Source organism: Notamacropus eugenii, chromosome 2 (genome assembly GCF_028372415.1).
Source record: "Notamacropus eugenii isolate mMacEug1 chromosome 2, mMacEug1.pri_v2, whole genome shotgun sequence".
NCBI classification, from domain to species: domain Eukaryota; kingdom Metazoa; phylum Chordata; class Mammalia; order Diprotodontia; family Macropodidae; genus Notamacropus; species Notamacropus eugenii.
The window spans coordinates 412,560,744-412,585,279 of NC_092873.1; the positions used below are offsets into that span (position 1 = coordinate 412,560,744).

Genomic DNA, 24,536 nt, shown 5'->3' on the forward strand with positions numbered 1-24,536 from the left:
ACTCCTCATACTGTGAGGGAGGATCAGGGAAAGCTTCATGGAAGAAATGGCACATGAGCTGAGTCTTGCAGAAAGATAAGCATACTGACAGGAACAAATCGGGGAGGGGGGAGAGTACATTTTAAGCATAGGGAATAGCTTTGTGTAACATCAGCTTCAGTAGCCTCTCTCACAAAGACTCTTGCTGCTATGTCTTTAAGAGGCAATGGAATCTTGGGAAGTTATAGTTTAACTGCTATTTTTAAGAGGGAATGAAGCTTGAGAAAACTGGCAGCTTAATTGTTGTACTGGGAAAGTTAACTGTGGTAGCTGGAGAAAGACTGTGAAGACAGAGAAAAAGACTATGAGAATTGCTTTCCTGAGAGACAGCATTTAACCCTTTTCTTGCTGTGAAACATTATAAAGAGAATTCTTGTATTTTGGCTGCTATCCTGAGCAAGCTGAATTGTGGGACTGGGCTTCCAGACTTAAGGAGGTCAGCAGGAGCAGTGATGCTTAGCGGTGACTTTTTTACAGGTGAGACATTATTTCTCTTTATTTCTTGTTACGTTATTAAAACACTGGATAGTTAGAAGTTAGTAACCTTGATGTTTTAAGTCTAGGATATTGGGGTTGATTAAAAAATGTATGTATATGTACATGTATAGATACATGTGTATCTATATATACCTAGAATATATAAACTTAGAACATATAGAGAGAATATAAAGATTTATATAAATCTACACATAGGACTCATATAGAGAATATATAGATTATACATAGAACACATATAAAGAATATATAAACATATACATAGAACATATATAATCCATAGAATATATAAATATATACATAGAAAATGTAAGCACATTTAAGGGTGGGGAGAGAGAGAGGAGAAGAAGGAGGAGGAGGAGGGGCAAGAGGAGAGGGAGGAGAAGGAAGTTTCTCCACTTTAATAAACTAGGGTAGAGGATCAGAGCTAATTACTGACAGATGTCACAATTTTCACATTTTACAAGGAAATAACAGAACATATCCTGTTTGTCTTAGAACTTGGTATGAGAATGAATAAAATGATGAGGGACAGGGTTAACAAACCTATACTTAGTACCCATGTAGTCTACATGGGAGGGTCACCAAACTTAACATCCTATTACACTAGTATAGTAGTGGGAGATAGTGTAAGTTTGAGAAATTGCTAGTAATTCACTTTGTCTTGAATGTGTAAAGTGCATAAATGGGATTAATATAAAGCAAAGCTAGAAAGCTAGGAATAGTCCAAACTGTGGAGGCTCTTAAATGGTAAACTAAGGAGTTTATATTTTATACTGGAAGAAAGTAGTAATTCCAAGAAAATTTTTGCTACAGTGATGTGGTCAGACTCGTGCCTTAAGCAGATTATATTGGCAGCTGTTGAGGAAGAAGAGAGAGAGACGGAGAGAAGCTAGAAGCAAGGAGACCAGTTAGGTCACTATTACCACAGTCTGAGTGAGTGATGATAAAGAACTAAATTAGGGTGGTGGCACTGTGAGTTTGTGGTTTGGCAATTGATTGGATAGTGGGATAATGTGACTGACAGTTACATACTGCTTTTAGGTTTGTAAAATGCTTTTATAGACATCTGACTTAATCTTCACAAATAAGAGTGAAGAGTCATGAATTATGTCAAGGTTATGAACTTGGATGACTAGAAAACTGGTGGTACCCTAAATTTCTTGAAGAATTATTAAATAGAATTATTATGGCATGCCACTGGGTTGGAGACTGAGGTTACAGAGACAAAAAATGAAACTGTTCTTGTCTTCAAGTAGTTGATATTCTTTTGGAAGGAAGGGGTACAATGTATACAAAAGTAAGTAAATATTAATATATACCAAAGTATACAAGATAGTAGAGAGGGAGGAGAAGAGAGGGATGATAAATGACAAATGGAGGGATTAATAAAAGTGTTGTATAAGATTGGCACCTGAGTGACATTCAGAAGAACCCAAGGATTCTGCCTTTTAGATATGAGGAGGGAATATATTCCAGAAATGGTAACCATTTGTGCCAAGGCCAAGAAGCAGAAAATAACAGGCCTATTTCAAAAGTAGAATGAATGGTGGGAAATTATGTTAAATAAGTTTGGAAAGATTGGTAGAAGTCAGACTGTGTAAGGTTCGTGTAGGGATTGTATAGTAGGCTGAGAATTTTTTGTATTTTATCCTAGAACCAATAGAGAGCCATTGGATATTTTTTTCATGGTAAGGAGTAGGTTGGGGGAAAAGATGATGTAGTCAGATCTGTATTTTAGGAATGCCAGTTTGTAAGCTGTTAGGAAGATGGATCAAATCATGTAGTGGAGAAACTGGTTATTGCAATCATCCAGGCAAGTGAACACAAGGAATTGAACTGGGTAGAGGTGTTAGGATTGTAGAGAAGGGGACAGATGCAAGAAATATTGTATAGGTAAAATCAATAAGACTTAGCAACTGTCTGATCAACAGCAAGCATTTATTAAGCACCAACTAAGTACCAGGCATTGGTGCTAAATGCTGTGTGTTTGTAGAGGAAATTAAAGTGAAAGTTCCTGCCCTCAAGGATCTTACATTCAAATAAAGGAGAAAAATGTGCTTACTTTCTCATTCTATGCTCAGACTAATAGTTTGGGTTCCCCGAACATTTCTGGCTACTGCTCACTGCAGGATTTTAAGAGTAACCCTAATGGATGAGGATGGGGGTGGGTGGCAGGGTAGGGGGTGTTTTTCTAATATTATCACTTATAAGCACCAACCAGTGTGTTTCCTATTCATTATCAGTTGATATTAGTGAGCCAAACTTAGATTTTTTTTTTAAGAAAAGTGTTTTGTTTTTGTTTTGTTTTTTTAAGAAATGGATGTTTACTAAGATGGTATAGAAAGAATAATTGCTATAAAACATTCTCCCCCTCTCCTCCTGCCAAACTGGGAAGGTGATCTCTCACAGAATTCAGGGGAAAGTGGGCTAAGGTTAGGGAACACATGTAACAAAGTGGTAGATATTAGCTCCAAGCTGCTGGAAGTCTTTCACTCCACCCTTCCCTTACTGGGTTTTCATGACATTCCCCCCTTGGCATGGTATAGTTTTCTCCTAGGTTCCTTGAAGCCTCGTTGAGCTCTTTCCTCAGGGAAAATTTACTTCTGTGTCTCTCAGCTCCCAGTGTAGTCACTGTCAGCCACTGCTATTTTGGGGACACTCTTATATTTGCAGATGGGAAACCCCAAATATTCTGACTTTTGAAGTTTGAAACCTCCTACTGATCAACAGTGTATATATGCATATATGAACTTCTATTTTCCCTCCTCCCCTCCCTTCCCACCCAAAGCCATTCTCTCCCAGGGGCTTAGATAACGATACTCCATCCTTGGGCTGCTTATTACTGGACTGACTGATTGTGAACTGCTTTATCAAACCAATCTCAAAATACTTTTTGTGTTTTGTAATTGTTTAGTCATGCCTGACTCTTTGTGACTCCATTTGGGGTTTTCTTGGTAAAGATACTGGAGTGGTTTGCCATTTTCTTCTCCAGTTCATTTTACAGATGAAACACAGGCAAACAGGGTTAAGTGACTTGCCCAGGGTCACACAGCTAATAAGTGTCTGAGGTCGGATTTGAACCAGGTCCTCCTGACTCTAGGGCCAACACTCTATCCACTTACCACCTAACTTCCCCTTCTTGTATTTACACTTAGCTTATGTTTTGATTTAATCTCAATTAAGAAGTCTCAGCATTCTGTGTTCACTTAGAGTGAAGTAGACTTCTAGTCTCAAGTAGAAAACAAATACAATACAAAAGAGATATAAAGTAACCTTGGGTAGAGAGTCACTATCATCTGGGGATACCAGGAAAGAATTCATGCAGAAATGGCACTTGGGCTGAGTCTTGAAGGAACTCAGGGGTTCCAGTATGCAGAGGTGAGGATGGAGTTCATCTTAGACACTGGGGATACCCACTGCAAAGGCAAAGAGATGGAGGACTGTGTGTGAGAAACAGCAAAAAGGTGAATTTGACTGGGCTGTAGAGTGCATAAAGGAAAGTAACAAATAATAAATCTGCAAAGGTAGAAAGGAGTCAAATTGGTAAGAATTTTCTATGACAGTTTGTATTTTACTCTGGAGGTTATAAGGAGCCACTGGAGTTTGAGTAGGAGGTGGCAAAGTCAGATCTTCACTGTTGGAAAATCATTTTGGCAGCTGTATAAGAGAATGAATTAGAGGAGAGAGAGACTGAAGCAGGCACCAATTAGGAGGCAATCGAAACAGTTGAGAGCAGAGATGATAGTTTAAATGTGATGGTGCCTGTGTGAGTGGAAAAAGGAAGGGTTATATGTAAGAGAAGTTGAAAGGGTATTAGGTGGCAACTGACTGGGTATGTTCGATGAGTGAGGAGTAAAGGATTAGACCAAGTTTCTGAAAATGGGTAACTGGATAGATAATGATGCCTTCAACAATAACAGAAAACTTTAGAAGAATGGTAGTTTTTTTAAATGAATTTGTTCTCAGTTTTCTACAATCATTTCCATAAGTCTTAGATATTCTCCCCCTCCCTCATCAAATGAGAGATTGTAGAGAGAAAAAATAGAGCCCAGATCAGATTCTTGGGGTACACTCCCAGTTATTAGATATGAAACAACGATCCAACAAAGGAGCTTGAGAAGGAATGGTCAGCTAGGCATGAGGGAGACCAAATGAGAGCAGTGTCATGAAAAATCAGAGTAGAGAGGATTCAAGAGGAGAACATGGTCAACAGTGTCAAATGCTAGAGATATCAAGAAGGATGGGAACTGAGAAAAGTATATCTCTATATATACACACATATGTATATAAGTATATACACATATATACACAGACACATAGCTATACACATATAATATATTTACATTATATAGTATATATTATATATTAGTATTTAATGGATATGAGAGTTGAAGAAGAGGGAAGAGTCATGGATGATTCCAAAGCTGTAAATCTATGTAGGTATTGATAATAGAGGAGAGTAGTTTTACAGGGCTTCTTAAACTTTTCCCACCAGAGACCCCTGTAGTGCTTCCTAAACTTGAGAACCCACCATTCAAGAAGTGCTGGTTAGGAGACATTTTAGGGCTGATTATATAGAAACTGAAATGAGAAAGGTAGGTTTAAGCATGAGAACAGAAGATAATGAATTCTATTTGAGAAGATAATGAATTCTATTCTATGCAAATTTTGGGATACCTATTAGACATATGGTAACAAGGTGGCACAGTGGATAGAATGGGAGGCCTGAAGTCAGGAATCATCCTGAAGTCAAATGTGGCCTCAGATACTTACTAGCTGTGTGACCCTGGGCAAGTCACTTAATCCTGTTTGCCTCAGTTTCTCATCTGTAAAATGAGCTGGAGAAGGAAGTGGCAAACCACTCCAGTATCTTTGCCAGGAAAGCCTCAAATGGGATCACAGAGAGTTGGACACGACTGAAACAACTGAACAACGATATTGGACATATAGGAGAAAAGTATCCAAAAGGCAGTTGGTGATGGGGGAAGTTCAGGAGAGAGATATCAAATCTGGATATATAAATGTGGCAGTCATTTGGACAGATATGAGGACTGAGCCTGTAGGGGTAGAGAGTGTGTAGGATGGCTCAGGTCCCTACATAAATCAATTACTCAGAGGCCTCTCAAAGTGATGACAGAAAAGTGATTCATTCGATTCTCGAGAAGCGGGGCTCACCTGTAGGAGCAGGAAAGCCGAAGACAAAGAAAAGGCAGTGATTTATATAGACCCTAACGCAAGTCCCTCCTCCTCCACTGACCATTATCCGCATTAGCTGAGAATATGGTCTTACATTCTAGACATGAAATCTAACCAATCCCTTTTGAAATGAAGACATCGAGGAATTATGTAAGTTTTGTCCAATCATTGAGACCCTAATACACTACACAGTTTTATATCCTTATATGGAACTATTCTATTCTAAAAATATTGTAACCTTGAGCCTTTAGGCCTTACCTCACCCTTGGGAGAAAAATTACAATCTGAGGAGTCTGCACTAAGTCTATCCCGCTCAAGAGGATACACACACATCTACCTTGATATAGATAATCTCTCTCTCTCTCTGTCTCCCTCCCTCCCTCCTTGCCCCCCCTCCCCCCTAAAAGTGTGTGTGAAGAGAGAGCCAAACAAAATGCTCTAGGAAACTTTGAGGATGGCTAGAAAGAACACTTCGTCTTAGGGAAACTTCTCTTAGGTGCGCAGAAAAAGCTTCATTGTTGAGTTCCAACATGAACTGAAGGATAAGAAGGCTCTTAACAAGGGGCCAGCCTATGCAAATATATAGAAGGCAGGAGGTGACAGACTAAGATCAAGGTACAGATGATGCAATGTGACTGCAAAATACTGTGTCTGTTGAGGAGAATAATATACAATTCTGGGGATAATGTGAAATGTCATAAATATGAAAGGAAGTAGATTGGCCCTGGATTGTGGAGGATTTTAAAAGCTATTTTCGGGAGTTTGTATTTTACACTTCAGGCAATGGGGAAATCTCATGGTCAGACTTGTGCATTTTGGAATGCTTTTTAATTGAACATGGATTGGCAGTATTTTTTTTTTTACAGAGCATAGGGGTAAGGACTAGACTTTTGAAAGGCAACTCCTGGATGAGACAATTCCATATACCAGGGAGGATCAACTTACTTTTGTGTAACTTGTATTCTTAGAAGACTACCTGGAGCATTAATCTGTCACACAGCTGGTGTGTGTCAGAGGCCAGGCTTGAATCTAGTTCTTCCTGGCTTTGAGGCCAGTTCTCTACATCTTCGTGCTCTACTAGTGTGCCCAAAATGTTAAGAGTACATGATGAAGGTCTTCAACACCTTTGATAGATTCCCATGAGGAATTTATGGGAACCAGTGGCAAAGAGTTGAGAGGAGAGAGGAATATTCACAAATAGCTTTTAATTAAAGGAAATAACCACATCGATAAGATTAAACGTCTTCCTGGCTCAGAGGCTGGCTCTTTGTGCACTATGCTATACTGACCCTCTTTCACAGCACAATACTGGTAGTAACAACTCATTTATATTCTAGGTTTACAAAGCGCCTCACAATTCTGTAAGGTAGTGGGCAAAAATATTATTTCTCATTTTTTTTTACACAGATGAGGGGAGAGGGTAAGTGACTTGCTCAGGGTCACACAACAAGCAGATGGTTGAGGTGGGACTCTTTTCTAGCTAACCAGGAACGAAAGGTGAACTCTATTAAAAGTTGTTAGGCAGCACAAGGCGATGTCTCATTTTTGCAGAGCAGACCCAGACTTCTGCTAAATTTCTTCTTTAGTATGAAATTTAGGCCCCTGAGTGAAAGCCTGAATGAATTGTTCTACATTAAGAATGAGGTTTCTGCCAGGGTACGCTAGAACCAGCTGAAACTGACTTACAGATCGCTCAGTGTGAGAATTTACACCTCAGAAACTGGCAAACTACACAAACTAGGGCTTAATTTATTCTTCTTTGATGGCCTAGATTTGAGAAAGCGATGGAGAAAATGTTAATAATAGAGATTAAACTCAAAAGTGCGTGGTGGGCGTTAAGCATTTGCTAGCACCTGGGGCAGTGAAAAGTCAAACCCCGGGAACAAACAGGTAGGTCCTTTCCAGAGAGCCTTCCAAATCAGTTCCAGATAGAAACACAAGTCTCCTTTTTGCAAGACGGAGGCAGGTAGTCCCAGGACGTCAGGTCAGTTACGTTGTGTAATTGACTTAGCCTGTTCCTCCCACTCGGGTGTAATGTCACCATCTGGAACACGGTGGCACTCCCCAGGTGGGAAGGGAGCCAAGTTGGGGCACCGCTCCCAGACGGATCGCTCATGGAAATGGGACATACCTGCCTTTGAGAAAATGGGGCCAAGAATCCCCAAAGGAGTAACCCGGGACACTAGAAACTCACTCCCGGCTTAGGAATGTTAAGAGGAACAGAGGTCTTTTCCTGGTTCTCCCACTCGGGGAGATGTCTCTGGGGAGACCTTGGCCCTCAGGGTCGTTTCTGCTCTTTCTCCCCCCAACTTGGACCTTGCCCAAGGGGGGTCCTCCCTTCCGTGCTATCGCAGGACTACGGGAGCCCCCATTCGGGGATCTCCTGCCTCCAATGCCTCCGAGGTACAGGATCCCCAAGAATCACCGGGAAACAAAACACGTTTAATTCTGTCCCAGGTCTCTCTCGGGGTTAGATAAATGGCGGCAGCCGCTCCCGAAGCCTAGGCTGCTCCTGAAGCACTCACGCCCCCTCCCCCGGCGTATAGGCAGGGTGTGGAGTCGCGCAGGGGGGGCGTTCCACCGAGGAAACGCGAGCCGGCGCGTACCCGCGCCACCTCCCGGGCCCTGGGGCGCGCACCCTTCGTCTCGCTCCGCACTCGCTCCTCCTTTCCTCTGCCCCTCCCTTCCCCTTGCGCTCGGAGGCGCGCGCACTTTTGTCTTGAAACCGGGTTCGTCCCCCTCTCCCGCTCCGGGCTTGTCAGTGCGGGCGCGCGCCCGCCCATCGGCCCCTCGGCGTCCCCGAGGTGCTGGCTCTTCCGCCCCGCCCCCTCTCCTCACGTAGGGCGGGGCCAGCGGCGCGGCTGGGCGGGGCCGGAGCCGGGGAGGGCCGCGGGATTAGTGGGTTTCGGAGCGGAGGTGGGAGCCGGAGCCGCCGGGGACGCGGAGGAGACAAAGCCGCCACTCGGGAGGGGGTGGGCCCGGGGACTCGGAGGCATCCCTTCTCGGGCGGTGGGCCCAGTGTGACCGCAGCTGTCGGCCTGAACCCGCCGCCTCCCTCCGCAACAGGTCGGGCCACCTCCGCCCCACCGGCCCGGCTCGGGCCCCGTCCTGATCTCTGGGGTCGTGTCCCCACGCTCGCCGGGCCAGCCCGGCTCTCCGCTTAGATGCGGTTCGGATCCAAAATGATGCCGGTGAGTGAGGAGCGTGCCCGAACAGTGAAAGCGAGTGTGAACGTCTTGTGTGTTCGGGGAGGGTGGGGGGAGGTTGGGAGTGGGAAGGTGGCGGCGGCTCCCGGCCTGGGCTCCGCTTTTGGGATTGCGCCGGCGAGGGGCTGGCGGGGGCGCCTTGAGGGAGCCGGGCTCCCTTCCCCTCCCTTCCTGCGAGCTGCTCCCGATCCCCGGCCCTGTTCCTGCCTCTGCCCCACCTGTTTTTGTCGGTGGGGGCGGAGTGGGTCGGCGCCTCCCAGCTTTCTTTACCGTCCATCCCCCAGGCTCTCACCTCTCTCCGAGGCCTCTGGAGGCTTTGAGATGACGGAGTGCGAGGAATCGCAATTGGGGGGCTCTGGAAGGATTTTCCGGCACTTTTCTAATCCCCTCCTCCAGGGGAGCGAGCACAGCGCTGGAACTTGTGGAAGAGTTATACTGGCGGAAACTCAAAACTTTTCCCTTTCGATCGATCGTAGCGTGCTGACTTAGTTCTTTCCAGCTGCCGAGGCCTTGAACAGGGGCACTTGGCCCCTGCCCTATTCTAAGCAGAATTTAGATGTCTGCCCTTGGAAAGTGACCTCGCTAAAGTGACTTTCCAAAAGTCTCAGCCTTTAGTCATAACGACTCTTACCTTTCTCTTCACCCATCCACTCTGCACTTGGTTATTCATGAATCCTCCAAAATGTGTTCCTTCATTTTGATTAATAAGATTTTTTGGGGGTCAAGATAAGTGATTTTTGTTTGAGAGATCGAAAAGTTGTTGAAATAACCACTAGCGACACATAACAGGTGTACAACAGTCTTGGAGTTGAGGTGCTGGATGCAGGGGAAGGGATGCCGTCTTTTCTGAAAAGTTAAATGTTTTTCACCTAATGGCAGTCATCAGGTTTATTTCAATGAATGATGCATATTTCGACGCACTTGTTTATGAAACTTGTAGTTCCATCTAGCCCAGGACAGTGCACCTAGTCCTTATTTTAATGGTTGAGGTAGTGATATTGTGAGGATCAAATGTTAAAGAGAAACTGTATCCAAAGGACTTCGTAAACTTGAAATCATAGAATGCATTGTTAACACTGTTGCCCAACTTAGCCTGGTTTCCGTTTCCCTGGAGTAGGGATGTTTCTTTCTGTAATTTTTGAAATGGATTCTCTACCTTGTTTATACTAATATGTGAAATACAGTATCCTTAAATTTTCATAGTTGTAATCATTTATATTAAAAAGAAAAAAAATGTTACTTGGTTACCTTCCTGGCAGAGTAAGGTGATTTCCCACAGATCACTAAACTTCATTGAAGAAACTTGAACTATGAAGAAACTTACAATTTTTTTTGTAATTGAGATTCTTTGTAATATCAAATGAGTTATTTGTAAAGCACTTAGCAGTGTCTGGCGCTTAAGAGTCACTTCATAAATGTTTGTTTTCTTCATTCCTTCCTTAATTGTAGATGTTTGGTAAGGTCTTTCATTTCCCTTTGCAAATGTAAAACTTATCTGTTTGGAGTTCAGGAAAGATGTTTATAGGAATGGGCACATGCACAACAGGTTTGGCATCTGTCTGCTCAGCAACAGGTTATGAAGACAAGTTTACCAGAACCAGGATACAATGCAGTGTGGGGAAAAAATTAGAAATGCCTCGAATGAATTGTCAGGGCATTTCACATTTGTTGTTCTCTAACTCCAAAAGATAACAGAGGAAAAGAAAAGTAAAACAAAAGAAGCACTAAGTGCTGAAATTTTGCACAATGAAATTTCAAAGTAAAATTTTATTTGAACAATTTTATTTTTATTTTTATCAGGGCATCTAAGATAGAAATACACATGAGTATTTATACAATTTTTTGGGGGGTCATGAACCCCTTTGACAGTCTGGAGTGCAAATTTTTCTGCCAGCAAATTGAAATTTATAGGCTACTAAAGTGATTTAAAGGATGTCAAAACAAGAACTAAAACTGATCCAGAGTCTAGGTTTTGAGAAAGAAAAAAATGAAATTCCTTTTTCAAAAGCAGAAAGTAGTTAATCAGTTAGAATGTTCTACTTTTATTTTACTCCTACATGATTTCATAGCAACTGTTTTGTGTGTAGATGTGAACCACTGACTGAATTTTGGTATGATTTGGAGGTGTAGATGAAATTCTTCACTTCCACTGACTTTGAATGTAATTCCATCTTGATACACATCTCTGATCTTTGGAGGTTAGGAGAGGATGAGAGAAATGTAGTAAATAGCTTTTTCAAATGGTTGTGTCATGGGGGAGGTGTATCCTCATTAATTTAACATCCTGACTAAATGGGAGTTACAGTGTATATCTGTATAAAATAAGATCATAGATTTCCAGTTGGAAGGGAACTTAAAAATCATCCAGGTCAACTTCATTTTACAGGTCAGGAAACTGAGGCCCATAATAAGTTCACACAAAGTGTAATACCTGACAGAATCAGGATTCAAACTTAGATCTGTGTTCTAAATCCTGCACTCTTTAACTGCACTGTATGTATTTTCAAGAAATTAAAATGTATTTGGTAATAAAACTTATAATTTAATCTTTGATTCAGAAATTCATTCAGGATGTTGCAGTGCTTCAGAGGCAGCATTATAATTATACTTCTTCAAAGTTTTCCACAATTTTAAATAACACATCTGTGGCACTTTTTGGCAGATATAATCATAAGATCCCAAGATCTTTTTTTTAGGCTGATTAATAGTGTGACCATTTTAGGCCAGTATAATATTTTTTTTAAATTCTAAGACAAGTCCTTTTTAGCCTGAGATGTAATTATCAAAATGTTAAACTTTGTGTTAAATGAATTATTTCCTTTGAAAAAAATGTGCGAATCTCACTTTTATCTGCTAACTTGTCATCGTTTGTTGGATTGTGCCTCCTGGCATAACAATTAGAACAAGTGAGTTTTAGTTTTCACTATATTTGGTACCATCTTTTTTAAAGAAATGAGGATAAAAAAGGTGTTATTCTCAGATTTCTAAAGCAGAAGCAAAATGGTGTTGAAGTACATCACATTTGAACTTGTGTTATTAAAGAGTAGAATATGTAGAAGGGACCTTGAAAGGTCATTTAAATTCATGCCTTACTTCTAGGAAGGCATCCTTGAAAAATGTTTATCTGAATATTTTGCCAGAGTAATTTGGTCCTAAAAGTGTGTTTAACTATTTTGAGGGAATAAATAAATGTTGGTCTGGGGGGAATGGAATAACATTGCAACCTGGGAAAATTTTGCAGGAAAAGAAATACATTTTGGCATTTTGTACAGAAAAGTTGTCATATGTAACTGTCTTTGATGCCTGTACAACTAAAAATATTTTTAAAAAATTTTATTGAGTACCTAGAATTTTTTTTTGTTCTTAAAGTTGTTCAATATTTATCAAGAATATAGTCAATTAAATTAATGAGACCCTGGATTTTGTTTCTCATCAGCCAGCTATATGCATAATTTCAAGTTTAATATTTGAAGACAAATATAATCATCTTGAAATGTTCTTGTGGAACCCTTATTTATATCATGCAGAGAGATTGGGATATGCAAGTCTGTCTTATTACAGAGAGAGATGCCTTAATTTTTCTTGTCCATGTATTTCATTATCTCACAATTTTTGGGAAGTTTTCTTAAAATCCTTGTGCTTCATTTCTTGCCCTGCTTTCAGTTGAAATTCAAGTAAACATTTCAGCAAGCATTGCAGGCTTGATTGAGTGCAGAGAACTGTGTAATAGGGTCTGGGGAAGATGCTGAGTTTTGATAAGCCATAGTATATAGCTGTATACTGTTACTCATATGTCTTCATATATTTGTGGTTTTTTTAAATACCACATCTAATTTATCTGCCAAATAACAAATAATTCCTAAACAACAGGAAAATGGTAACATGGAATAAGAATTTTAGAATCCAGACTTTTGCTCTTTGTTTTGGTAGTTTGCCAAATTTGCATCATTTAAGTACTTGTCTTGGTATAATTGTATCTTATGTGCCCTAGCACATAGTGAAATTGCTATTAAATACCCTACCAATAAAGGAGTTACGTGTATTTTGCTAGATGGGAGATGTCACAGAAATTGCTTGTGCACATGGAGAATGAGTCACAACTGATTTCTTTTCTAGTCAATCAGAGGAGCCTTCATGAAGGAGGTGAGATTTTTAAGATGCTGCTTAAATGAAGAAAAAGAGGGACCTTGAAAGACTAGGTTGGGAGTTTGAGGTGAAGGTGAGGGTTGTTGTGTTGGAGGGAGTCTGCCAGGTCAGTCTGGAAGGAGGCTTTAGTATGTCTGTTCTTTACTCTGGAAAGTAGAAATAATTCAAACCAAAAAGGTGCTGAAGTGATTAATGTAATAATGTTTAAAAGCACAGCAGATTCTGGGATAATGAGCATTATGGAAATGCTAGGCATAATTTTTTTACAATGCTGGATAAACAGTTTCATAGAGTTAGAGATTGTGGCAGATGTTTTCTTATATATAATTTCTTATACCAAAAAAAAAAATACTCCTTTTGGATGACTCTTACCAGAAAGATTTGTTCGACAGTGTTAATTTGGCTAAAAGATGGTTTCATTAAAAAAATGATTGTATTAGTTGTTTTGTCTACTGAATACATATTTTGGGATTTCTTATTCAGTTTTAAAAATTGTATCTTTGCAGAATTCTCCTAGGGCACAAATGCAGAAAATTAGCATATCACTATAATAAATTAAAATATTGTAGAACAGTATCAGCTAAGATAAGGTCTAAAGAAAAAAAGTAACTTCAATGCTGCCCCACTAGTGAAGATGAGTACATTAGCAGATTATATAATTGTATTTTCAGTGCTTTTTAGACAATGATTCTTCACATGTTTTTGCATATATTCTGTGGTTCTTTAAGGCCTTTATTTTCTGAACTAGAACATTTATTGAGTTTTACAGTAAATCAGGTGGTAGCTAATGTTGGTTATAAGTGTGATTTGAAAGCATTGCATGTATGGATATAACTGATGTAGATGAAAATAGGAAACCCTCCTGATTAGATTCAAACCAGTAGACCTCTCACCTCTGAAAACAATGAAAAGGAGGGGAGGTAGTTACACTTTTTCCAGAGCTAGAGTAATAAGGAAGGATTTGTAATCCTTCATGCTAAGATTCAATTCAAAGAGCATTAGAATTGGAATATATGCATCCAGGTTAAATTATTGACTCTGCCACTAACTAGCTATGTGTCCTTGGGAAAGTGACTTGACTTCTGAGCCTCAGTTTCCTCATCTATAAATGAGACTGTTGGATTAGATAAACCTTCTAAATTCCTTGCCTCTTTTGACTCAAAATTTTATCATCCTGAAACTTTTATAAGCGAAATTATCCATTATTTTGTATTTTCCCCCCACCTTATAACATTTACAACACAGATGAAAATGTTGAGATAGAACAGCAGTAGATCTCATTGTCTAAAAGCTGTCGCAGAATTTAGGGGTGGCAAAGGAGGAAGAAAAGGGGAAGAGGAAGAGAGAAGGATGCACAGGGATATGCATGGAAGCTGTGGAGAACTGGGATATGACAGCTGCTGCTGAGACTATTGTGTCCTTGGTTGCTGCTGCAGAGAAACTATCACTTAGTGGGGGCTGTTGGAGAGCAGAACAGATGGATAGCCCAATATTGCACTGGTACTTAGAATGTAAAACAACCTAAACCTAGAGGAAAGCCTCAAGTCAAGGACTTTGGGTAGAGAATGTATTTTTGATTTGAGAATGTATTCAGAATTGATTTCCACCTAAATCAAGACTTGAAGCTTAAGTGAAAAGCAAAGACAAAGTTTTCTAAGTCATCTCAGAGTAAGCAAACTAAGCAAAACACAGCATTCTCATTTGAGGTGTTATTTATTTAACTTAGAAGTCAGTCTAGGTTATTAAATTTAGAAGTTTCTTGATTTGTCACGCAATGGTTATATAACTGTCATAGAATTCTGAATCACTGGTGCTTATAGAACAGGGAATTTGAAATTAGTTTAATCATTTACTATTTTCTGTAATCAAATAAAAATTCATTGAAAAAGTACTTAAAACTAGACTCTCCTTAGACAAACTACTTAAAAATTACCTATCTCCTGGTGGTGTGATTTGTGGTATGCAGTGTTTACAATAAAGCCATTCACTTTGGTAGGAACCTCTAGTTTCTAATGTGAGGATCGTCAATAACTTGTAAATTCTGCTGATGACTTTATTCTCCTCACCACTTTTGCCTATGATGAAAAGAGAGGCATATGTAATATTAAATATTCAGAGGAATCAGTCAATAGGCAATAAACATTTGCCACTATGAGCTAAGCTTCTGGGAATGCAGAGTCGAAAGAAGGAACTCTTATCTAATGAAGAGGGCAACAAGCGAACAAACTATATACTGGATGAATAGGGAAATAATTAGAAGAGGAATTGGAGAGGCTTCCCATAGAAGATAGGATTTTAGTTAGGACTTGAAAGAAGCCTGAGAAGCCAGTAGGTGGAGAAGAGCAGGGAGAACATTCCAGGTGTTGGGGGACAGCCAGGGAAAATGTTCAGAGCAGAAAGATGGAGCATTGAACAGGGAGGAGGTCGTTGTCACTGGATACAAGAATATACGGCAGAGGGAGTAAAGCATAAGAATATAGGAAAGGTAGCAGGGACTGGGTCATGAAGGGCTTTGCAGGCCAAGCAGAAGATTTTGTATTTGATCCTGGAGGGAACAGGGAGCTACTGGAGTTTATTGAGAGTAGGGAGCTGACATGGTCAGACCTGTGCTTTAGGAAAGTCACTGGTGAATGAATAGAGCATGGATTGGAATGGGAGGAGGTGATTATGCTAGAATGGTGACAAGTGTCAGAGTAGAGAAGGGGATTGTATTTGAGAGACTGCAAAGGTGAAGTTGTTAGGTGTTGGCAAGAAATTGAATATGAAGGGGGGAGAGAGTGAGAAGATTGCAAGGTTTTAAGCCTGAGAAACTGGGAAGATGTTATTACTGTGTAGGTATGTTAGAAAGATGGTAGGTTTAGGGGGGAAGATAATGAGTTCCATTTTGGCCATGTTGAGTTTAAGATGTCTATTGAACTTCTCATGCAAGATATCTGAAAAACAGTTGAAGATGTGAATTTGGAAGTCAGCAGAGAGATTAGGGCAGGAGAGGTAGGTAGATTTAAGAATCATCACGTAGAGATAGTAATTAAATCCATGGGAGCAATTAAATTCATAATAGCGGATGAGATCGCCAAATTTGATAGTATAGAGGGAGAAGAGGGCCCAGGATAGAAACCTGTAGGGACTACTCCAGTTAGAGGGGGAGGATGAAGATCCAACAGAGGAGACTGTGAAGGAATGGTCTGCTAGGTAAGAGGAATGCCAGGAGACAGTGGTGTCCTGAAAACCTGGAGAGAAGAGAGTATCAAGTACAGAAGGGTGGACAACAGTGTTAGAGGCTGTAGAGAGTTCAAGAATGAAGATTGGAAAAAAGCCATTGGATTTGGCAATTAAGAAATCATTGGTATCTTTGGAGAAGTTTCAGTGGAATTCTGAGGCAGTAAACCTACGTTGTAACATTATGAAGAGAGTGAGAGGAGAGAAAATGGAAGCACACCTATTGTAGGCCTTTTCAGAGAATTTAGCCACGAAGGACAGAAGAGAAAGCCAGTTAGTTGTCAGGGATAGAAGGATCAAGTGAAGGTTTTTTGAGGATGGTAAGACAGGCATGTTTATAGGCAGTAGAATAGGAGCCAGTAGGGAAAGAGACTGAAGATTAGTGAGAGAGGGATGACACGAGGCAATTTGTTGCTGGAGGTGGGATGGTATGAGATTTCTTGTGTAGATAGAGAGAGCTTTGGTAAGGAGTAAGTTCACTTCTTCATGTGAGGCAGGGTTGAAGGAGGAGAAAGTGACAGAAGGCATCTAAATGATAGGGGGTGAGGGGAAAAGGAGAAATGGCAAATGGCCTGAATTTTTTTCCTGTAAAATATGATGCAAGGTTTTCGGATGAGAGGTTGGGAGGAGAGAGGAAAATAGGAGTTTGAAGAGTGATGAAAAAATTTGGAAGAGCCACTGTGGAGAGTGGGATGATAGTGAATTAATAAGGATAGTATAGTGGGATTGCTTAGCAGCATTGAGGGCTTAGTTGAGGTTATGTAACTTAAATTTGTAGTAGACCTAGCTAGAACGGTTGTGAGCTTTTCTCCACTTCAGCAACAGGTATGTAGGATCAAAGTTAATGGATGGTGACAGTGATCCAAGGCAGGGCACAATTGGCAATATGGTAAGGGGGCCAGGGACTCAAGAGAAAGGCAAATATAGAGTTGACTTGGTTCATCAAGGGGTCATGATTGGGAAAGAGGAGAGAGGGACCCCTTAAGAGGAGATGGCCTGGGAGAGAGCTGAGAGGTTGAGGAGTTGGAGGAGCCCATTGCTTTGCAGGTTGTGAGTTTGATATACAAGTAACAATGAAAATTCATAGATTTTTTTTTTTCAACTTTTATGAAGTGTTTAATTTTTTCAGTCACTTATTTATTGGATACATTCAGTGCCTTAGCTTTTTTATCACCTTTCAGTCCTAGTGAAAGTGAATTGCTTAGCTTTAGTAAGGGCCTCTACTCACTGGGTAATGATGCAGTGTGAAGTGGCCACAAGTAGAACAATTTATAAAGTGACACTGTAGAGGAAAATAACCTCGGAAGCCCTCAGAGTTCAGATCAGTGCAGTGATAGCCCTCAAGTCTAGATGACTGAAGGTGAGTTACCACCCACCTACTGCTGGAGAGTTGATGAACTTCAAATGCAGAATGCGACACACATTGTTGGACATGACCAATGTGGGACTTTGTTTTTATGTGCTATGAGAGTGGTTTTTTTTTTCTTTTTTAAATTGTTCAATGGGCAGGGGCATTAGGAGAGAGAGAATAAATGCTTGTAAAAATAAAATTTTAAAAATAAGTTTTTGTAATAGCATTATACTAGCACCTTAATACTTACTTTGTAAAAATGTGCCATTTAAAAATAAAATGTTATCCCCATTCTTTTTAAATGAAACATCCATGAATTTTGGAAAGGTAAATTTTCATTTGGATTTAAATTTGGCATGTTATTATGTGTATATATCTAGTATCTAGTATACATACTTTAATCAGGAATTGTGAGCTATTCCCTATGAATTATTTTTCTCTTCAAACTCAATAAGTCTCTTTTATATGTGTTTTTACAACTATTTCTGGAATTCTGTTTTTCAGACTGACAGACTAACCTGAAATTTATTTTCATAGTAGATATTTATTGTTATTTAATGAAGAAATAGAACGAAGTTTCCAAATTTTAATTTATTTCTCATTTGATCACATTCAGTTGTTTATGCCAAATGTCTAGTTTATTTTTTTATTTTAAATTTAATTTTATGACTATTTTTTTTAATGTTTTACAATCACTGCCATAAAATTAAGATTTTGTCGCCCCCACACCTAACCCCCACTACCCCCTTCCCTCCCCACGACAGCATACAATTATGTATAGGTTCTACATATACTTTCCTATTGAGTATGTTTTCACTATAGTCATGCTATGTAGTCGAACTAAAATAAATGGAAGAAATCATATAACAAATCAAAACATAATACACAAAAACACACACACACACACACACACACACAAACATGATCTGCTACATTCTGCAAATGACTTCCATATTTCTTTCTCTGAGTGTGGAAGGTATTTTGCCTTAGAAAACCACCATTGGGATTTTTTTTAAAAATAATTTCTTGCATTATTACGAAATTCCAAGTCTACCAGAAATAACTCTCGCACACTGTGGTCGTTGCTGTGCACAAAGTTCTCCTCGTTCTGCTCCTTTCACTCAGCATCAGATCATATAAGTCCTTCCAGGCCTCTCTAAAGCCTTCTTGTTCATCATTTCTTATGGCACAATAGTACTCCATTTCATTCATATACCATGATTTATTCAGCCATTCCCCAATTGATGGGCATCCCCTTGACTTCCAGTTTTTGGCAACTACAAAGAGTGCTGCTATAAATATTTCTGTACATGTGGGACCCTTTCCCATTTTTATGATCTCTTGGGGATACAGTCCTAGTAGCGATATTGCTGGGTCAAAGGGTATGCACATTTTTGTAGCCCTTTGGGCATAGTTCCAAATTATCTCCAGAATGGTTGGATGAGCTCACAGCTCCACCAACAATGAATTAGTGTTCCAACTCTCCCACATCCTCTCCAGCATTTATCATTTTCTTGTTCTGTCATGTTTGCCAATCTTATAGGTGTTTTGTGGTACCTCAGAGTTCTTTTGATTTGCATCTCTCTAATCAGTAGTGATTTAGAGCATTTTTTCATATGATTATAGATATCTTTAATTTCTTCCTCTGAAAATTGCCTGTTCATATCCTTTGACCATTTATCAATTGGGGAATGACTTGTATAGTTATACATTTGAGTCATTTCTCTATATATTCTAGAAATGAGGCCTTTATCCTTGATCTTAGCCGTAAAAATTCTTTCCCAATTTACTACATCCCTCCAAATTTTGGTTGCATTGGGTTAGTTTAAAGGAAGAAATTGAAAAAAAAAACTGACAAGCCAAAGTGGGGAAAAGTAGGGATTTGATCCCCCAGGAATAAATATAAGACGTTTTGTTTGGCACTCAAAGACCCTCTTCTTTCTTTCTAGTTTTTGAGAAACAGAGTGATTTATTTTATACTAAATGCAATGTAGTTTTGAATTTTGCCTTTTATTTGCCAAATGTTGCCTCTCACTTGATGCATAACAGTTTGAAAGGGACCTCATAGATCATTGATAGGAGCACCTTCATTTCTCAGATCTCCTTCCCAGATGCCTCCCCATTACTAATTTAAACCCATATTTGTAAGAAAGGAGGCTGGTCAAGCAAAACCAGCCCATCAAAGATTCTGACAGCTCATGTAACATTGTTCATCTGTTCTTTGGGACCGAAAATGATCTTTATGATTAATGAGATTAATTTAGTGTTCATTTATTGTAGTCATTGTGCATATTGTTTTTCTTCTTCCTGCATTTTCAGTTCATATAAACTTTCCCTTGTTTCTCTTAATTTTGCCTATTTGGTATTTATTATCATTCAACAATATCTCATTTTTATATACTAAAATTTGTTTATTTATTATTTATATTTGTTAATTTCCCAGTTGATGATCATAAACATTATTTCTATAGAAAGTGCTGCTATGAATAAATTGATAAATGTGGCTGCCTTTCTCTTGGGTAGCTGTTAGGGAGTTTTTCCATGCATCAAATCTAAATCTGTCCCATTGACCTTGTTCTATTACTGTTAGTTTTCTAAAAGAGCAAGTCTAAAATCTTCTTCCAGTGATAGCCCATGTTAAATATCCCTAATTTTGTTTTCAACCGAACCTCATCTTGTAGGATCCTGAGGCTTTTCACTTCGCTGTTTACCCTACTCAATGAGTCAGTAAGCATTAAGTGTCCATGTTCCAGGCACTGTACTAAGTGTTGAGGATATGAAGAAAGACAGTTGCTTCTCTCAGGGAGTTCACAGTTTAATGGGAGAGGTAACATGAAAACAACCATGTACAAACACGATATATACAGGATTAATTGGAGATACTCAGTAGAGAGAAGGCAGTTGCATGAAGGGGGATCTCAGAAAGGACTTTTGATAGCAGCTAGGATTTTAACTGGGACTTGAGGGAGGCCAGGAGGCAGAGATGAGGAGGGGAGAATATTCCAGTAAGGAGAGCAGCCAGTGAAAATGCCCCAAGTATGGAGTGTCTTGTTCAAGGAACAGCAAGAAAGCCAGTGTTAGTGCATCACAGAGTACGTGGTGGGGAGTATTATTTAAAGCTCAAAAGATAGGAAGGGGATAGCTTGTGAAGGCCTTTGAATGCCAACCAGAGAATTTTATACTTGATCTCAGAGGATCATATTCCTCCTCCAGACACTTCAGCTTTTCAGTGTTTTTCTTTTCAATGTTTTGCTTAAACTGGACAATTGGCATAGATAACTGAAAATGATATTCCAAGTATGATCTGATCAGGGTAAATTATGATGAATCTTTTATCTCTGTTCTTGAGCACTATATTTATCTTCATATCAGCTCTTTTGTCTGTCATAATACATACCAGGGGTGGGGAACCTGTGGCCTGAAGGCCCTCAAGTACAGCCCTTGGACTGAATCCAAACTTCAAAGTCAAAGCACTTAAGGACCTAGAGGGTCACATGTGGCCTTGAGGCCACAGGTTCCCCACCCCTGGTATTTACCATTGTCTCATTGAGCTTGCAGTCCAGTAAGAGCTCCAGATCATTTTCAGATTAACTGCTGTCTAGCCACACTTCCCGTCTTATGCTTGTAATGATGTTGTTTGAACCCAATTGTGTCTTTACATTTGTCTGTGCTTAAATTTTGTTGTTTGATCTATCATTCTAATCTGTTTATTTTGGATCCTGAGTCTGTCTCCAATATCTTAGCTATACTTTCCAGGTTTTTTTAAATATCATTTTTCACAGTTGATAAACTATTTAATATTTTCGTTTGTGCTTTGTATGAACAACACAAGGTCAAGGACAGATCCCAGGAGCACTGCATTCCAGTGGTGTCAAGCTTAAATTGACAAAGATCCCTGCTGACAGCATATTGACCTAAACAACTACAAATTAACATTATCTATGTTGTATTATATTTTTATTTATTTTTGTTAAACATTTCCCAGTTACATTTTAATCTGGTTCTGGCCACACTAGGGAGTTTTGTAGCCTGTGAGTTGGACAACTCTGCTCTAGACCTTCCAAGGTAGCATGGAACTATTAATGACTACTGTTTAATCTATCAATTTAACCAGTTCTAAGTCCACCTAATTATTAAAGTCTAGTATTTATATTTCTGCCTTTTCCACAAGAGTAGAATGAGAGATTTTACAAGTACTTTACAGAGTTTTAGGTAACTATATTTATGGCATTCCTTGATCTATTAATTTGTTAACCCTATCAGAAAGACCTGTTCTTGATGAAGAAAGTGCTGGTTTTGTAGTCTTCATTTCCCCCCATCCCCATTCCTGCCCTTTAATAATGTGTTCTAGAATTTACCCACAATCAAAATCAAGTTCACTGACCTATCATTTATAGGCTCTGCTTTCTTCCTTTTTTGTTGAAAATTAGAACATTTGCTTTTCTCTAGTCCCATTGTCCTTCCCACCGTTTCAGTGATCATTGACAGTGACTCAGTACTCACATTTGCTAGTATCATATTTGGTATCCTGGGAGGTAGTTTGTGTGGCCTTGGGTGACCTGAATTTATCAAGCCAAGAGTATTGAAAGGTTCCCTTTATCTTACTACTTGTGTTAGGATTTAAGTCCTTGTTAGTTATTTTTGATTTGCCCTCCCAGTTCAAAGAGCATTCATTCTTCTTGACAGAGAAAACAGAGACAAATTAAGAAGAAATCGGTGGTTCTACCTTTTCTCTATTGTCTGTTATCATTATTTGATCTGCCCTGAACTACAGTCCAATCCCTTCTTGATCTTCTATCAAGAAACATGACATCAACAGTTTTGTTAATTCAACCTAGATTCACGGATTATTTGAAAGCTTTTATTGGGAATCAGTATGTTGTACCTTTAATGTTTCTGTACCTGAAAATGTTTGCATTTTTTCAATCTCTTTGCTTTTTATAATGTAAAGAATTTGCTTCTAAGTTTTCCAGGAATGTATTTATAATTAGAGTCAGTGAAAATGATTGAGGTTTCTCATAATAGTGTCTAGAATTACTAGAATTGTTACACTAGAATTATACCTTATAATTCCATTTAGCTGAGTTTTCCATCTAGGAAATTGCTTTGTCATTATATCCTTTTTTTGAGTAATGGAAGTTAAAAAAAAACTTAAGTTAGCAAGAAAAGATGAACTTTTGGTTAATTTAGCAATTATTTATAAAGATTACTCCAGATCAAGGATCATTTTGCATTTAAAAAAATATCTCATGGACTACTTTGGCTAAAGAATTCATTAACTAGGATCCAGCCTTTTGGGGATGACCCTCTTGTTATTAAGGTAAGCTAGTCTTCAGATAGGGGACACAAGTTTGTTGCTTGGCATATATTGAAAGCTTCCCTCCCAGATCTTATCCTCTGCTGGCATAGCCTTTATCACTTTTACCTGTCATTGGAGTAGGGCACACTAACAGAAAGCATGAGACCCAACTAAAGTGGATCATCCACAAGAGTATATTTAGAGATCCAAGAGGAAGGAGAACTATAGCTAAATGTACAATAAAACAAGTTTACCAATATTTCTGTAGTGAACATTTCTCCTCATACTTGATGATGAAACCTGTGCATTTGAACTCTACTCCCATTGTATATCCATTGTACTCTATCGAGAAATGGACATGGACTTTTAAGATAAAGTCAAGAAAAATGCCTGTCTGATCAGATACATACACAAGAAATCCCTGTTGGAGACAACACAATTTTGAAGATATTCTTTAAAGATTGACTTTAATATATTAAAAAGAGGGGACAAAAAGAAAGGACAAGATAGATTGTGTTATCATTCAAAAGGAATGTAACTAATAAGCCACTAACAGATACAACCCATATGACTAATTTAAAAAAAATAGATTTCTGTTAACTACTTTATGTGACCCATAATCCCCTATTGCGTTCCCCCTTTGCCTCCAAAAGAGAGCCGTACCTTAGGATAATTTTTAAAATGAAAGGAATTTACTATGTGCCAGACACTGTGCTACGCACTTTACAGTTATCTCATTTAATCTTCATAACAACCTTGTTAAATAGGTGCTATTGTTATCATCCCCATTTTTACAGTTGAAACTGAGGCATGCAGGAGAGTCTAGGGTAAGATTTGAACTTGGGTCTTCTTGACTTCAGGCCCAGCACACCATCCATTGTACCACCTAGCTGCCTCTGAAGAAATTGAAGAAAAAAGTGGTTCAGCAAAACTGTGAGAAATGAGCTCCACTAAACAAGCCCCCAACTGCAAGAAACGTGCTCACCTTAAAACAGTACTTGCTGTGGAATCAGGAAAGCTTTTATTAATTCTACATTCATTTCCCCTGAACAAATGGGTAGCTTCCCAAGTAAGGTTACAGGAAGACTACAATTTGTTCAGACCAATGGAAGCTTCTTATACTGTTCCAAATTTTGGACTTTCCACCACATCATCCATTGCCACATGACTTCATGTTCTCCTCTCTGATAGATTTTCCCTCAAATACCTCATCAAGCTTTTGCACAAGTTTCTGACCTTTAATCTGACCATACTAGGTCACAACTCTGATTAACCTGTGGAAACAGAATTCCTTCCGCCATTTCCTACAAACTCAACCAATATATTAAAAAAAAGTCTGATTTTATATGTAGTGGTTTATACCCATGGTCCCTCATCCCTGCAAAAAAGTGAGGAGAGAGGTATCTTCTCATACTTAATCTTTAGGGCCAAGCTTGGTTGTTATAAATTTCTTTCTTTTTTTTTTTTCAATTAATTAATTTATTTAACTTTTAACATTCATTTTAACAAAATTTGGGGTTACAAATTTTCTCCCCTTTTATCCCCCCCTCCTCCAAACACCAAGCATTCTAATTGCCCCTAT

At 39.2% G+C, this 24,536-nt stretch overlaps 1 protein-coding gene across 2 annotated transcripts in view; it reads left to right on the forward strand.

Annotated features, from left to right (window-relative positions):
• Nucleotides 1-238: 238 nt before the first annotated feature.
• Nucleotides 239-24,536, forward strand: part of TP53BP2 (tumor protein p53 binding protein 2) — an 85,646-nt gene continuing 61,348 nt past the window's right edge. Inside the window, exon 1 of one of the 2 annotated variants that reach the window (XM_072647736.1) lies at nt 239-516. Coding sequence is in view for 1 of the 2 variants with exons in the window: in XM_072647735.1 (XP_072503836.1) it covers nt 8,898-8,924 (27 nt within the window). In the remaining variant the exon portion in view is untranslated. Of the gene's footprint in view, nt 517-8,590; nt 8,925-24,536 lie in introns of those variants that run through there. The other variant, XM_072647735.1, reaches the window with a different exon arrangement.